General features: G+C 39.9%; 1 protein-coding gene across 1 annotated transcript; it reads right to left on the bottom strand.

Annotated features, from left to right (window-relative positions):
- Positions 1-675: 675 nt before the first annotated feature.
- On the bottom strand, positions 676-7,446 carry LOC110155990 (homeobox protein Nkx-2.5-like). Its single transcript, XM_020920169.2, has 2 exons — positions 7,439-7,446; positions 676-1,587 (listed from the first exon to the last, which is right to left on the bottom strand). The coding sequence occupies exon 2, from the start codon at positions 1,571-1,573 to the stop codon at positions 995-997; it is 579 nt and encodes a 192-aa protein (XP_020775828.2). The 5' UTR covers positions 1,574-1,587; positions 7,439-7,446; the 3' UTR covers positions 676-994.
- Between the last annotated feature and the right edge of the window lie 7,363 nt (positions 7,447-14,809).

The raw sequence follows: 14,809 nt of genomic DNA on the forward strand, positions 1-14,809 counted from the left end.
TCCAGGCTGGAGGTGAATGACCCTCTTGGCAGAAAGAAAGGCCCCCTCCTCCCGCTCGTTCCGGAAACAAAAGCGGAAACTTGTTGCCATTGGTGGGGCTTGTTCTCTACACGAGCCCCCGCTGTCCGCGCGCTCCACAGGCTCCGCGGCGGGAACAAAAACGCGCACATTTTTGCAGCGCGAGCCTCCTCTGTGCCTCTTAATGGGGAATATTAGGACGTCAATCTGGCGGTCCCTGTGCGCCTTTGTGCCGTGTGCGCGCTCCCGGGGTCGTCTCGCGCTCCTCTGGGGATCTCCGTGGGACAGCGCGCGCCTCATTGTGGCCCGTGGCAGCGGGACAAAAGCGTCACTCGGCCCAAAGACCCGAGCCCGCGTTTACGAACAGCGGAGGTCCCCTCAGCTCCATACGCAGCTGTAGTCCAGGACTCTGGAACAAGAGCCGTATCCACACCAGTTTCACCGGCGCTGAATGTCGTTTGCAAATTGCACATTATAATTATCACCGAGTCCGAGGCTATATCTTATGTGCCGTTTGTTATAACATGGTAGCTTTGACCAATGTAAGAAACCCTGATCGGAATTGTGTGTATGCTGGTGCAAAATGTATGGGCGACATATGCTGGCTTTTACAAATGTTTATTTTTTATTTAAAATGTGTCAATTATTACCCCCATTATCAATACATTGTAAAGGCATGGTCAAATTGTTAAGCTGAATAACGTAACACATAGGCTAATAACTCCATTAACACTCATTAATACATTTGAATCATTTAAAGCCAAATAAAACTGGACCAAAGCGCGCGGCTGAAGAAGACGCAGCGGGAGGCTCTGATCTGTGCGCATTTATTTGGAAACTTTTATTAAAAAAAATAATAATAATCAAGTTAAAGCAATTCAGGTTCTAGACTCCACAGAGTCCTGAGTCTAGACTGAACCGAGGCTTTGGTCCCACGTGAAGCGACAGCAGACCCAGAGGTCCAGGTAGATCCAGTTTAGTGGTCACGTGGTTTGTTACCACGCACGAATGCCCTGGCACGCGCCCATGGGACCTGCGTCTGCGCCTGCGTGGATCCCAGGTTGGCGCTCGTGAAGGAGCCGTTGTTTGACGGCAGCGTGTGCAGTCCACTGTACGTACAACTGTAATTGCTCGTGCACGCGGGCGCACTGTACGAGTATGCGCCGTAGCCGCTGTAGCTGTATCCGGGCGCGTACCCGGGGCCCGAATAACTTTGTGCACCTCCGATGCACGGTTTCCCGTCGCGCACGAGCACTGGCACTGCCACGCGACGAGGTGGAGGGGGCGCGTGCTCTAGGGTTCGGTCCTGTCGCTGCCTCTTGCACTTGTAGCGCCGGTTTTGGAACCAGATCTTGACCTGGTTGGACGTGAGCCGCAGTGTAGCCGCGAGGGCCTCTCGCTCCGGAGCGGACAGGTACCGCTGCTGTTTGAAGCGCCTCTCGAGCTCCAGCACCTGCGCTTGAGAAAAAAGCACACGGGGCCTCCTCCGACTCCGGGGTTTCTGCGCACGCCGCTCCCCTTCAGCGCGCGTGGACTCCGAAGTGTCCTCTCTCATCACTACGAGACCCTCTGTGAACACAGATACATAAACACGTAAATATAGCTAATTGACTGAATAATTGAATAATGGAACAAAAATTTTAAGAATACAGCAACTGTCTTCCTGCACACGGGTTTGGTTTGTGGTCAATTCTGTGGCACATTTCATTAGCCAGCACCTTGAGATGTGGTTTTACAGTATAACGTGGTTATAGACTCTGCCATTCCATGTTGTATTTCATCACGTGACAGACCAGTCTGGACTCAGTTCCTGGTCCGGCTCAGACGCGCTATTGTCTCGCGACTCTTCACTGGCGCCACTTTGCGCGTGTCACCGCCTTAAATCACCTGCGTTTGACACGTGTTCTTTACGCAGTGGCACTAAATCACTCCAGACTTCTCTTCTGTTGCTAAACAAATACAAACTAAGACCTCGTTACTCCAGAACTCTTGTCTTAGCTCCAAGTCCCTGTAAATATATGTTTGGCTCTTCTAAATAAGGAGGCCTAAACCCTTTCACTTCCCATTGGTGTGGCATACATTTTGTATTGTATTTGTAGAATACTTGAAAATCAAATTGCAGGTATAAAGTTACATTCATTCTGTCAATAACACTCCTCAAAGACAGGTGCCAGACATCTCCATTTAGGCTCAGTTAAACCAACGCGACAGATTTATAGCGCAGTTTACGCCCGTGAGCCAACTACACATTTTTTATTGAGGTCGTAACATGAATGACTTCATAACGCACCGTTTAGTTTTTGTTATGCGTATATTAGTCCTCAGCCACTAAAAGAAATACGTACTCACACACGCACGCACACATACACCCCCCCCCCCCACACACACACACACACACACACACTCACACACACACACACACACACACAACAATTGAAGAGTTCAATAGCAAAAACATATCTCCGTTTTGAAAAACTGCCCAAACTTTTTTTTCTTTCCGTGTTACCATCTTCTAGAGGTATTATTACAATTACAATAATGTATGGCCAATTTTATCAAAAACGGGAGGAATACTGTGAATTGCTTTGTGTCCGAATTATACTACACAAATAAACTTGTCTTGCCTAATATTTTGATAGCAGTAAAATACATATGGCTTTTGAAAATATTACTATACAAAGAATAAATTACAAGCGACCAATGTCTTTTTCAAACGTGTGTCTGTTTTACAAATGAACGCTTTAGTTTTAGTCTTAAAGCGCATGAAAGCCATGTGATGGGCAATGTTTTCTTCACCGAGACAACATGAACTACATACGCCAGTAGGAATTATATTTACTCTTGAATATGTATTTTTCATTCATTCATTCCAAAGATAATCAATACAGTGTGCGAATTTAGTTGCGCGTAATATACTGCTACATGTGGTGATGGTATACTATTTTTCATTACATTTTTTCTCAGGTATTAAAATGAAAATGTTTGTGCCATATATTTCTTTTTATTTCTTCTTATTATTATATTCCAAAACTTTTTATAGTTATTTTTTCCGACCTTTAATTCATTTCATTTTGAGATTACAGGATATATAACTCCAAACTGTAAAAAAATGCATATTAAATGGCGGTCAAGGGTTTATTCAAATGAAAAACCAACGTGAGAAAATTTGTGAAAACTCTCTTTTGTACACACCCACCGAATGTTTCCTTTTCAGTAGGATCAAACTGTGAATTTAGTACATGATTTATTATTGCATCTAAATCTAACAATAGTGTACTTTACATTTTCTTTTGGTGTACTTTCCCCACTACAATAGAAAAGGCTAATTGTGTATCCTATTAATTAAGGGTTATTACGCACCGTTTCCGTCATCAAACTCTCAGCATGAACCATTAAGCATCGTTCCTAATAATTATGTCCTTGTGTTGGAGTCCATAAGGAGTCTGTAATTGTTCATAATATGGCGGCACATTACGCACACTGTCCGCTTGAGTTTCAATTAAGGGAGATGATTTAGTTTGATTAGATTAAGACTCGTTTTTGTCAAATCGGCCTTAGTAACATCTTATTCATATTTAGTTTGATCGATTTTTCATCATTTCATTGTATAGTTCTCAAACCAAACCGAATAGCTCGCGGTGCATAAAAGTAGTCGATGCCCCTCTTATTATTTTAAAACCGCACTCTTCTTGTTTGTATTTTACTTCCAATTTATACATTCGAGCATGATGCTTATAAAACTTTACCGTGTTTATTCAAAAGTTTGAACTATGTCTGCAACGCCCCTCGGTCACCCAACAATCTCAGCTTTAAAACTTAGCAAGATTTTTATTTATTTATTTTTTTCTTTTCTTTTAATGAATATAAACACATTTATAGATAGTCAGTCAATAAAGTCTTACACATGCAGGAGATGAGAAAGGCTATTACAGTCTGATGATTAATCCAGTTTGGACACGTTTGGTTATGACGCGCCAAGCTGTGAGCTTGTTGACAGAGATGGGAATTAATTGTGTGGTATATTTAATCAAGCGCATCAATTAAGCCTAACTAAATTATTTTTGTGTACAGGTCTGTACAACGTGACTTTTCTGTCAACCCAAAACAAAATGCTTGTCTTCTTTATTCAGAGATATTCCTACAGGCGTTCAAATGCCCATGACAGGGACAGTGTTTGTCAGCGGAAGTTAGCATCTTTATTCCGTTTAGCGCCTTATACAGCAGACTGAGCTGAACTAGACCTAAATGACTGATGAAATAAAACGAAATGCTTTATATTACATATTTTTTAATAAAAATGTCTAAATTGTAACGTCGTAAACATTGTTCATTTTCTCTGTTATTTGTCTATTCATAATAATAAATATGCATTAAATGTCTTGCACCTATGTAACCCATGTAATCTATAACTTTTGCTGTTTGTGTAATTAACAAGAAGCCTATATCTTCTGCAGGACTTGATTTGAACTTAAACGTAAACTTTACCCAACTCCACCCAAGCCCACGGTATCTCAGGCCATTCGTTCACATATAGGCTATGCATCTACTCCTGCTGTAACCTATGGGCTAGTTTCGATAAATACAAGTAACAGCCTAATGTAGTAGGCCACTCCATTTCCAGTCTGAAACCATGTCCTATTATTTATGATTACAAAATACTTTTTGATGCGTAACGCGCTAAATTGGCGTCAGTTTTCACTTTCATTTCCGTCCTAAATTAAAATCACGGTAGTCAATAGGTTATAGCTTACCTGATTTAAGTGGATTGACTATTTTATTTCAAGCTCGTACGGCATTTGCTGATTTCATCAGTTATTTTACTGTTGTGTCTTTTGAAGAATTTGTGATTTTAAAATGCAATGAGCTAAACATCACCCTGGTTGATTTTAGTTTCAAAACTTGGTTGGTTAATAGTTTCAAATTCAAAGTAGCCTATTGCACTATTGTGCACCTTGGTCTTAGTTTTTATTAAATAGGTGATTACATGGTTTCTTAATTTATATGAATAAGCTAAAGAACTTATCTTTGCTCTGTCAACCGTGTCGTTATACTCACCGGGGTCGTGCTCGTCCATGTCGCCGCGTGCCTCCTCCTTCCTTCCCGCTGCTGCTGCTGATGTTGCGGTGAATAGATCCCGCGGCTCCTGCTCGCCCTCGTGACCCCTCGTGAGCGCGCTGAGGTAGGCCAGGTTGTCCTCGGGCGCGTCCATGTCATGGGGCCCTCCTGTGAGTATCGGGGGCGCGCAGAGTGTCGGTGGCGGGTGCGCGCAGGGGTAACATCTTTGCTGCTGCTGCTGCTGTTGTTGTTGCTCTAATTTAAGGATGTCTTTTACGGAGAACGGCGTGGACGCGCTCTGCAGCCCCACGTCCTCCATGTCCCAAAGGAAACTCGGGTCTAACAGCGGTTTGGTCATCAAGATCCAGAGAGGGGGCACTCCAAAAGAGCTTACGTAAAAGCCAACTCAAATAATACCAAGTCTTTTAAATTCTGTCCAAATCTTTCCAAGACAAGGGATTTAAAAAGTTGTTCCGTTGGTCATTGTACAGTCTCAAAAACTTTGTCTAGTTGACAAAATTCAGTGTTCTTTTTGGACCATTGAACAACTGTGGGTTTGCACAGAAATTGCCCAAAAGTAGCAAAAATGTAAGAAAGAAAAAAAAGGAGGGGTAGCCCTTTTTTTCTCCAAAATAACCTATACGGTTCAAAACTAATTTAAACTGTGAAAATATTTAGAGAGAACTTAATTAAAAAGTTGTCAAGTTGGTCAAAAATGAAAAGATGCCCCAAATCCCATCCTTTTTAGAGAAAAACAAAATTCTCGGGTATGCACCAAGGTTACAGCGTCAGCGACAAGGCCAGAATTAGTTAATTTATTATATTTGATTTTGAAAGATTCAATAAAAGTGTGTGCGTAAAGTTGAAGCCATGCGGTCAGGGCAATGAATCACGCAATTAAAAAGTGCTATTAAAATGCACTTAGCGTGGGCTACTCATGTTGTTCTTCTGGTCTAAGCTAAATTACATGCGTGCGTGCGAGTTACAAATACAATGCAATTGTTTTAAACAACAGTAAAACTAAATCACATTGATTAGTATTTACGTTCAAATTAGATCAGTTTACAACAATATAAAAAGATGTAAAACCGTGAGCAAAAGACTGGAGAGCTAATGCAGTACAATTATATACAATCTATAGACCAAGTGTTAACAATGTGAGTGCCTGGTTTACACTGCACTTGGTCTGGTTTTCTGCTTGTTTGTTGCCATGGGGAATACAAGTCCTATATCACTTTGTTTGTAGATTTAACATAAATACTTTGCTACCATGGTAAATCAAAAACACATTTAAACCATATTTCATTTATCTAATATGGTGTGAAGTGTCTGGATAAGATCAATTTATACTGATAGAAATCAAAAAGAGACACTACTTGAATTTATATCATTTTGCATTGAATGACTTTTACACTCACAGAGTTAATAAAATGTTTTCTTTAGTCGTTATTCCAAAAGCTTTTTCTAATCTCTCTAATCTTTCATGTAAAACATCCACTTTAAGCCTTTAATAAACAATTATTGATAAAATAATACTTGAAAAACTAGTTGCAATTTTTGACTCTGAAGCCCTGATGCAGCCAAACATTACAACATACAGTTTAAACTCAGGAGACAGGAATCAAATGTTTGAAATTGCTATATGTAAACAGTTGCATTTAATAAAGGTATAGTGTATGGTTGTGTTTTCTATATTGAAAATATTAGCTTTGGCAAATGATCCCACAAATAATCAAATAATTTCAACTGAACATATAGCCCCAGCTTGCAAAATACATTTAGATAAATTTAGCTGTTTCAAAAATGCCCACTCTATGCAGACTAACTAATTAAAGTCTGCAATAATAGTTAAAGTAAGAAAACACCATACAGTAAAGTAATGTGTCCCATAAGATAAAATGTAAATTGGAATTTTGGATGCTCCTGTAAAAAATGGAAAGAAATTCAAGAGAAATTGCCCAGAACTGGTCAAAATGCAGTGCCTTACTTATAGTGTTAAGGACAACTATGTTTTGGGAGTCTATTTTCAACAGAGCACTTATCAGATGTCTGTTTTCAAGCGCGAATGATAATGCCAACTTCAAATGCAAATCTCTTTGAATTCAAATATTGTGAAACAGTTTTACAAAAATTCAAATTTGAGGTTTCAAAATCGAAGCTTGTTTGAATTGTCCTTTACGACTCAGCAAGACGTAGTCCAAGTTCTTTTGTTGACGTTGGCTAAATTCACGATTCACTGCAAAAAATCTTTCAGAAATATCCCAAACTTCTTCAGAAGATACTCGTGTCAACTCTTACATCTTATGTGGTTCCTTTCTTTTTAATTATTCCCAGAAATTTGAATATTGTCCAAAAAATAACTTACTTGAGGACTTGGAAGTTGCACTGATGTAAGCCAAATATCTCTGGACGATCTTAGGATAAATAAAATGTTCCTCAAAAGCTTGTATTTAGTTGATTTTGGAGTAAACTGTCCAAATGGTAGCATGCGCTGGGGGTGTGTGGGGTCCCGGGTCGAAGCAGTGAATGGTGGGACATTAGAATGGGGCAGAGGGGAGAAGGTTAGCGGAGACGAGGGAGGAGTTAGGAGGTAGGAGGCGGAAGAGAGAGCAGGGAACTGAATGGAGTTTGTAATGAAAAGAACTGAAGAATTAAGAAGTGGCGCTATTAGTGTGGACTGTAGCTAAAGGTTTGAAACTTAATGGTGCCCTATGTAACTTTTTGTTTGAGGGTACGTCACCCGCTTGTTTCTATTGGATATGTCATTGTTCTGCCTGGAATGTTCCACACTATGACATTAAACAGCTCTGCCTTACATGTACTAAATTACAGGTGGATTTATAGCTCAATAATATCTAGAAAAACAGCCATTCTGACTGAGTGGGGTCGCCCCTCTGCAGATCTGTCCAGTAAATTGGTCTGGTTTGGTCTCCATGAAGATTCAAGTTTAATACCATACTGTGAAACATTCCAGACAAAGCCATAACATCTTTATGGAAAAAAGCATTTGACAGGCTCTCCACCAGAAAAGTTACACAATGCACCTTTAACTAATGGTACTTTTAAGTTACTATAAAGATAATTTGGATGAATTGTATCAGCCCCTCAAAAGTACAAAAAAATGCATGCATAAAGGTAAGATTTTTGTTTGTTTGTTTTTAATAGGATAGTTCCTGTGGTAAATATTGTTGAATTGAAACAGTTCAAATGAGGCTAAAAACAATAGCTGCTAAAGCATAACTTTAGCTGCATGGCATACCGCCTGTTGATATTTTCAGAGGGAGACCTGAACCTGCGTGATAAAAAAAAAAAAAAAATAATTAAAAATCTCCTTGTATCCATGGAGATGTGCCTAGAATGTTCCACAGTATAGCCATAAACTTAAGAATCTCCATAGAGACCAATGAACCCAAATTACAGGTTAGATTTGAGGAGAGGTGACCCCACTCACACTAAGAATGAATGATTTTTAAGATATTTCTGAGCTATAAATAATGCCTGTAGTAGAATAAATACAAGATGGTTTAGTTTAATACCTGAGCAGAAGAAAATGGAAGGATGGCATTAACATGTTTATAGAGACAAACAGGCAGCAGACCCTTCTAGAAAAGTTACACAGTGCACCTTTAACAAATAATCATAACAAATAGGCTGAATAGCTCAAGGCTTCTGAAATGCCTCAGGTCGTAACCTCAAAAATAACCATGCAACCAATTCACTTCAATGACACAAAATTGTCATTGGTGTAATTTAAGTGGCAAAACATTCAATCAGGTTTAATGCTGTTGTATTTGACACTAAATACACGATTTTCAATTAAAGGCACTATACATGATTTTTTTACTGCATGGACAAAATCAGGTATACTGAATACATTGTCAGAGGTGGCTCTACCATTTGGCAACAGTAGGTGGCCGTCTAGGGCTCTCAAACCTGGAGGGGCCCCCAACCAATTGTGCTCAGTGCTACTAATGGCCTCAGAGCAATTTGATTTTCTCTCAATATGACATTAAATGAGAGTATTTGACTTTGAAACAATAATCATAAGAAAAATAATAACAATCATATGTGATGGATGTAAACAAAAATGCAATTGTACTAGCAAAAAATAAAACTACTTTCAGTTCTGGTTATCTAGTAGGCTACCTAACTAATCCACCATAATTCAAATAAATAGAGATGTGCGTGTCTCAAGAACAATGAGAAAAACAGACAATGAATATATTAAAACAGAACAAAAATAATAATAATTATAGTGAGGGCCCCAAACTCAAGTTCACCTAGGGCCCCCAAATTACTAACTCCGCCACTGTACATTGTAATAATATATTTGGACTTATATCTGGTTGCAACTCCTGCACAACAACTCAAGGATAGCAGGAGAATAAAAATAACCTTTGACTGATCCATCCATTTTGGTTCAAACTTATGACAGTAAATGTGCCTTTCACCTTTAGTTTACTATTTTTACAGATTTGCTGCCAGACAGAATACAAGTCTACCTTATTTATATAGGTTGGAGAAGAATAGCCTGATTCATCAGCCAGTTTCACTTCGTAGAAACCGTCTGACCTCGCAACGTTCTTTCGCTTGACGGTAGGCGAGTACTTTTTATCATTTAACCAATCGCTATTATTTGGTCATGACATATGTAATGCGCCGCTAATGGGGCTAACTGGTATATTAAGCTTTTTTCAAATCCCATAGGAAGAAGAGCAATAACGTCTTTCCACTTGATAAAATTCACCAAACATTCTCTTTGTTCCGGCTTTAAATCCTCGATCTCGGGAATCGTTGACAACACAGAATGTACGGCTCTTCGCTGATTGGCTGGTGCCTGAACTTGCACTTCCAGGGTTTTTGCGGACCATCTATTGTATTTTGATTCCTGACCTAGTTGCTGGAGAGAAATGAAATTGAGGGGAGGCACTAGGTGGCGCCAGTCTGGCTAGAAGAAGAAAGCAGAACAAACACAAAACCAAACACATCACACATCTCTTATACAACATACTCATACACAATTACATACACGACACCATAATAGCTTGAAATGGAGTGAGAAGAAGAAAAACATAAACTCATAAACATTAACAGTGCCATTAATACAGTATATTTGACATTGGATGTTTGACTGCATATTTCTGAGTAAACAGAATTTACCATATTACAATGTCAGTGAGCAAGTATTTGTAAATTAGATAAAAACAGAAACATTTCAGCATATACTTGTGTGACAGACCAAATTGTTTTACCTTTTCGCCTTTGGACAGTGGGAGGAGGAGAACCTTAAATGGACTCTGCAGCCTGAGTCCAGTTTGTATCTGAGTAGTAAGAATAACCTGAATGTGATAACAGACTCAAAACAATTAACATTCTTCTGTTCATCTACTCCTATCAGCTCTGACCAGGGAGAGAGAGAGAGGAGAGAGGGAAAGAAAGAGAGTGAACGCGAGAGGGGAGGGGCAGAACAGGGAGAGGGGTGAGAGCGAGGGAGAAAAAGAGAGGGATGGAGAAAGGGTGAGGGAGGACACGAGGCAAACAGAGAGGAGAGTGGGACAGGGAGAAAGAGGAAAAGAGGAGTAGAAAGTGTGATAGAGAGGGAGAGGGGAGACAGAAGGAGAAAGGACTGAGAGAGGGGAGAGAGGGAAAGAGTAGTAGAAAGTGAGAGAGGGAGGAGAGACAGAGAGGAGAGGGTGAGAACAGTGGGGATGGGGGTTGAAAGTGAGGAGAGGGAGAGAAACGGAAAGGGGGAGAAAGAGGGTGAAAGAGGAGTAGAAAGGGATGGGAGAGAGGAAAGACAGGGTGAAAGTGAGTGTAGAAATGGAGGGAGAGAGAGAGATGAGTGAAAGAAGCTGGAGAGGAAGAGGAGTAGAAAGAGAGAGAAAGAGGTGAGAGGGAACTAAAAGGGAGGGAAAGGGAGAGAAAGTGAGGGAGGTGTGAGTAAAGCCAGTTAGCCACTCGAAAAGAGAGAGTTTGAAGAGAGGGGAGAAGAAAAAATGGGGCAGAGAGAGAGAGAGAGAGAGATGGGATAAAAGAAAAATAACAGTTTTCATTCAGTTCTTGGACAAGAGCAGCACAACTCCTTACATACTTAGTTTATGCTTTAATTCATTCATTTGTCTCTTTCTTCAGCGCATTGTATTTTGCTGCAGTATTTCCTGTCCGGTGTAGTAGACTTCAGGGCGTCTCTCTCGGGCTGATCCTACATCATCATGATCACATCGTCATAAAAAAGAACCAAACACAAGTCAGTCACTGTTTAGACTGGTACAGCGCGCCTCCATTTACTTTAAATAAGCTTTAAATCCTCTGACGCCGTGCTGAGGCAGAGAGAGTGCGATGAGAGACAGAGGGAGGGAGAGAGACAGAGGACGAGGAGAGAGGGAGAAGGTGAGAGAAAGGGTGGAGAAGAGTGAGGGGGGGGTGCATTACCTACTAATCTCCATGGAGATGTAGTTGCTTTGCCTGGAATGTTTCACTTACCTGGCTCACAGCAGATTGATATGTACACATCAATCTGATGGACTCACAAATATCGGAATAAATAATCTTACTGGAGAGGTTAATGTTCCACTCTACGGCATGAAGGACCCTTCACCGAAAAGTTACACCATGAATGGACCTTTAAAGAAGACATGTTGTGGCTTTGTCTGCTAGTTACAATCGATGACACGTGTGGATCATGTCATTATATATCATGTCATAATTTGGACATTTTAAATCTCAATATTAATCTTTGACAATTTAGTGGGAGAAACAACTCCATCGACTTCACTCTAGAAAACTGTAGCACCTAATGGGACATCATGTGTATCACAAATTAAGAAAATTTAACTGGAGAATGAAATAAGTATGTCACAGAGCGTATGCCAGTGAAAACAGGAATTGAATGGAATTATGGTATCTTGAAAGTAAGCAATAAAGAGTGCTCATTAAAGATTTAACATGCATCAATTACTACAAATATAACTTTGTGTGGGTAAATGGTGGTCTGCACTTGCTTGTCTCTATGGAGATGTTATTCATTGTCTGAAATGTTCCAACAAGGCATTAAACATATCCATCTTGCATTTACTCAATACCATGGGTTTTTATTGACCTAAACACTTGCTTTGTTAAAGTGAATGGGCTTGCCTCTCTACAGATCTGACATGTAACATGACTTTGTGGGGTCAAGTGCTGTCTCTGTAAAGATAAAAAAAGAAAAAAGAAAAATCTTGGCATACTGTGAAACATTCGAGGCAACATTTCCATGGAGAGAAGCAGATGATGAACCCTCCACTAGAAAAGTTACACAGTGCATCTTTAAAGGACATGTTTGATCAGATCAGATCCAATCAGATCAGAAAGAATTCAGATATTTTTGCTGTTTACATTTCATTTTAATAATCTTTTAGCTCCAAAAATCAGGTAATTTTCTGAACTACCTGTTGTAAATATTCATCATAGTCTTACATCAGATAATAATCTGATTTTGAGTGTGCTTGTAACTGCAGTCACAGATTCCTCTGATGATAGGTAGACAGTCTGGGGGGTGTTAAAGACAAAAACCTATATTATATATAAACTGTTAGTGGTGGTTTGGCCCTGCTCTTGCCTGTATGTTCTTCTTGTCTTTTATTCCTATAAATTACAAAGTTGGCTGTAGTTTTTGGTGTAATGGATTCAGTGCTGGTGCAGGGTCTTGTTCTTGTTCAGTGATAACAGTGAGTCTAATGGAGCCTCACTGTCCAAACAACAGCACGGCCTTAAAACCCCCATACATCACATACACACTCACGCACACACACACACGTGCACACATACACACACACTCACACACTCACACTACTGCACATCCACTGCTCTAATGGGACTAAACTATATTAATGCAATTCCCCAGCTTTAAAGGTACACTATGGGACTTTTCTAGTGGAGGATTTGCCACCAACTTGTCTCCATGGAGATGATATGTCTTAGTCTGGAATGTTCCCCAGTATATGGCAACAAATCTACTACCTATCTCCTTGGAAATGGCAGCAAATTACTGCAAGATCTGCAGAGAGGTGACCACTGGTAACAGAAGTAGTAAGAATAGTAAGAATATATATAGCGAGAAATATTTTATAAAATTATTTTAAATGTAGTTATTTAAGCGGCTTGCCCTCTCCAGGTGGGTGGGGAGTCCAAGTTCGAGTATCTCAGGGTCTTGTTTACGAGTAAGGGAAGGATGGAGTGTTAGATTGACAGGCAGATCAATGTAGCGCCTGATAGTGATGCAGCATCTGTATCGGACTACTGTGGTAAAGAAGAAGCTGAGTCAAAACTCAAAGCTCTCGATTTACCACTTCATCTATGTTCCTACCCTCACCTATAGTCATGAGCTTTGAGCAATCACTGAAAGAACAAGATGAGGGCTTCCTCCGCAGGGTGGCTGTGTGCTTCCTTAGAGACAGGGTGAGGAACTCAGTCACAGAGGAGGAGCTCAGAGTAGAGACGTTGCTCCTCCACCATGAGAGGAGCAGCTGAGGTGGCCCAGGCATCTGTTTAGGATGCCTCCTGGACGCCTCCCTGGAGAGGTGAGCCTCTGGACAAGACCCAGGACACACACTACAAACTCTTACCCCTGTCTCTTACCTGTAGTAAATATTTATTATAGTTTTACACCAGTTAAGTGGCAGTTTGTGAAAATAAAGAGGGGGAGAAAAGTATAAAAATACAGGAAATAATATACTGATACTATGCTTTTTGGAGAAATCTTAGTAGTCTAAGATATGCACTGTCATATGCACTCACATTGTGCTGTTGTTTGGAGCAGAGTCACATGACCCCAGTGAATCATGGGAAACTGTGTCTGGTCCATCTCAAACTCAGACCAGTGAGCCTGTGTTATTTATGGACAAACTTTCCAAACTCAGAGACATCATTTCACCAAGAGACGACTTCCAAATCTGCTTAGGCTAGTTTTTATAGTGATTTAAAGAGGTGCTTCACACATTTTACAATGCTGAAATATAGGCTAGGGTTTCAAGAAAATGCTGGGACATTATTTCAAAACATTAGATGACCATTTTAAAAGTAATGCAAGGAAGAAAAGAATGCTGTTGAGACAAATCGGCACCTGCATATTGAAAAGGCAGTCATTCTACATTCAGTCCCTCTGAAAAGCCAGAAATTGTGTTTGGAAAATGAGTTAATGTTATGGATGTAAGAACTCAAAATGGGAGAGGCTATTTTGGTGGACGAAGATGTCACATTCAGAATTCACGCCATGGTAGATTGTCATGTACAATGTGAAAATGTGACAGTATGTGAAGGAATTGAAAAATGTAGTTTTATTGAAAAACTGAGCTTTTCCAAAGTGATATCAATATGATCAACATCTGCAGATTTGTGTCCCCGCACTACTGCACATGCTCAGAGCTCTGAAGAGAAGAAACTCTCTTTGTTAACTGCTGTTTCTTATACACAAATTACAAAATTACAGTTATTTGACCACGAAATGAGTCATATATCTCTATTTTGACACTGACATTTTCTTGGCGAATTATGCTCATTTTTAGTCTGATCAAAAAGGTGAACTAGTAATTTAGTAAAATAATGCTTCTATGGAGTTATTATAACAAAATAACAGCAACATTACCTCATGTCTGTCTGTTCTGGATGTTTTTAAGATTTATAATGAAAACTAATGTAGGCCTATGTTTAAAGGTCCTATATCATGCTAAATTGACTAATGTAAAATTTTGTTGTTACC

Source organism: Boleophthalmus pectinirostris, unplaced genomic scaffold (genome assembly GCF_026225935.1).
Source record: "Boleophthalmus pectinirostris isolate CB_2022bp ecotype Guang Dong unplaced genomic scaffold, ASM2622593v1 HiC_scaffold_22, whole genome shotgun sequence".
Taxonomy (NCBI): domain Eukaryota; kingdom Metazoa; phylum Chordata; class Actinopteri; order Gobiiformes; family Gobiidae; genus Boleophthalmus; species Boleophthalmus pectinirostris.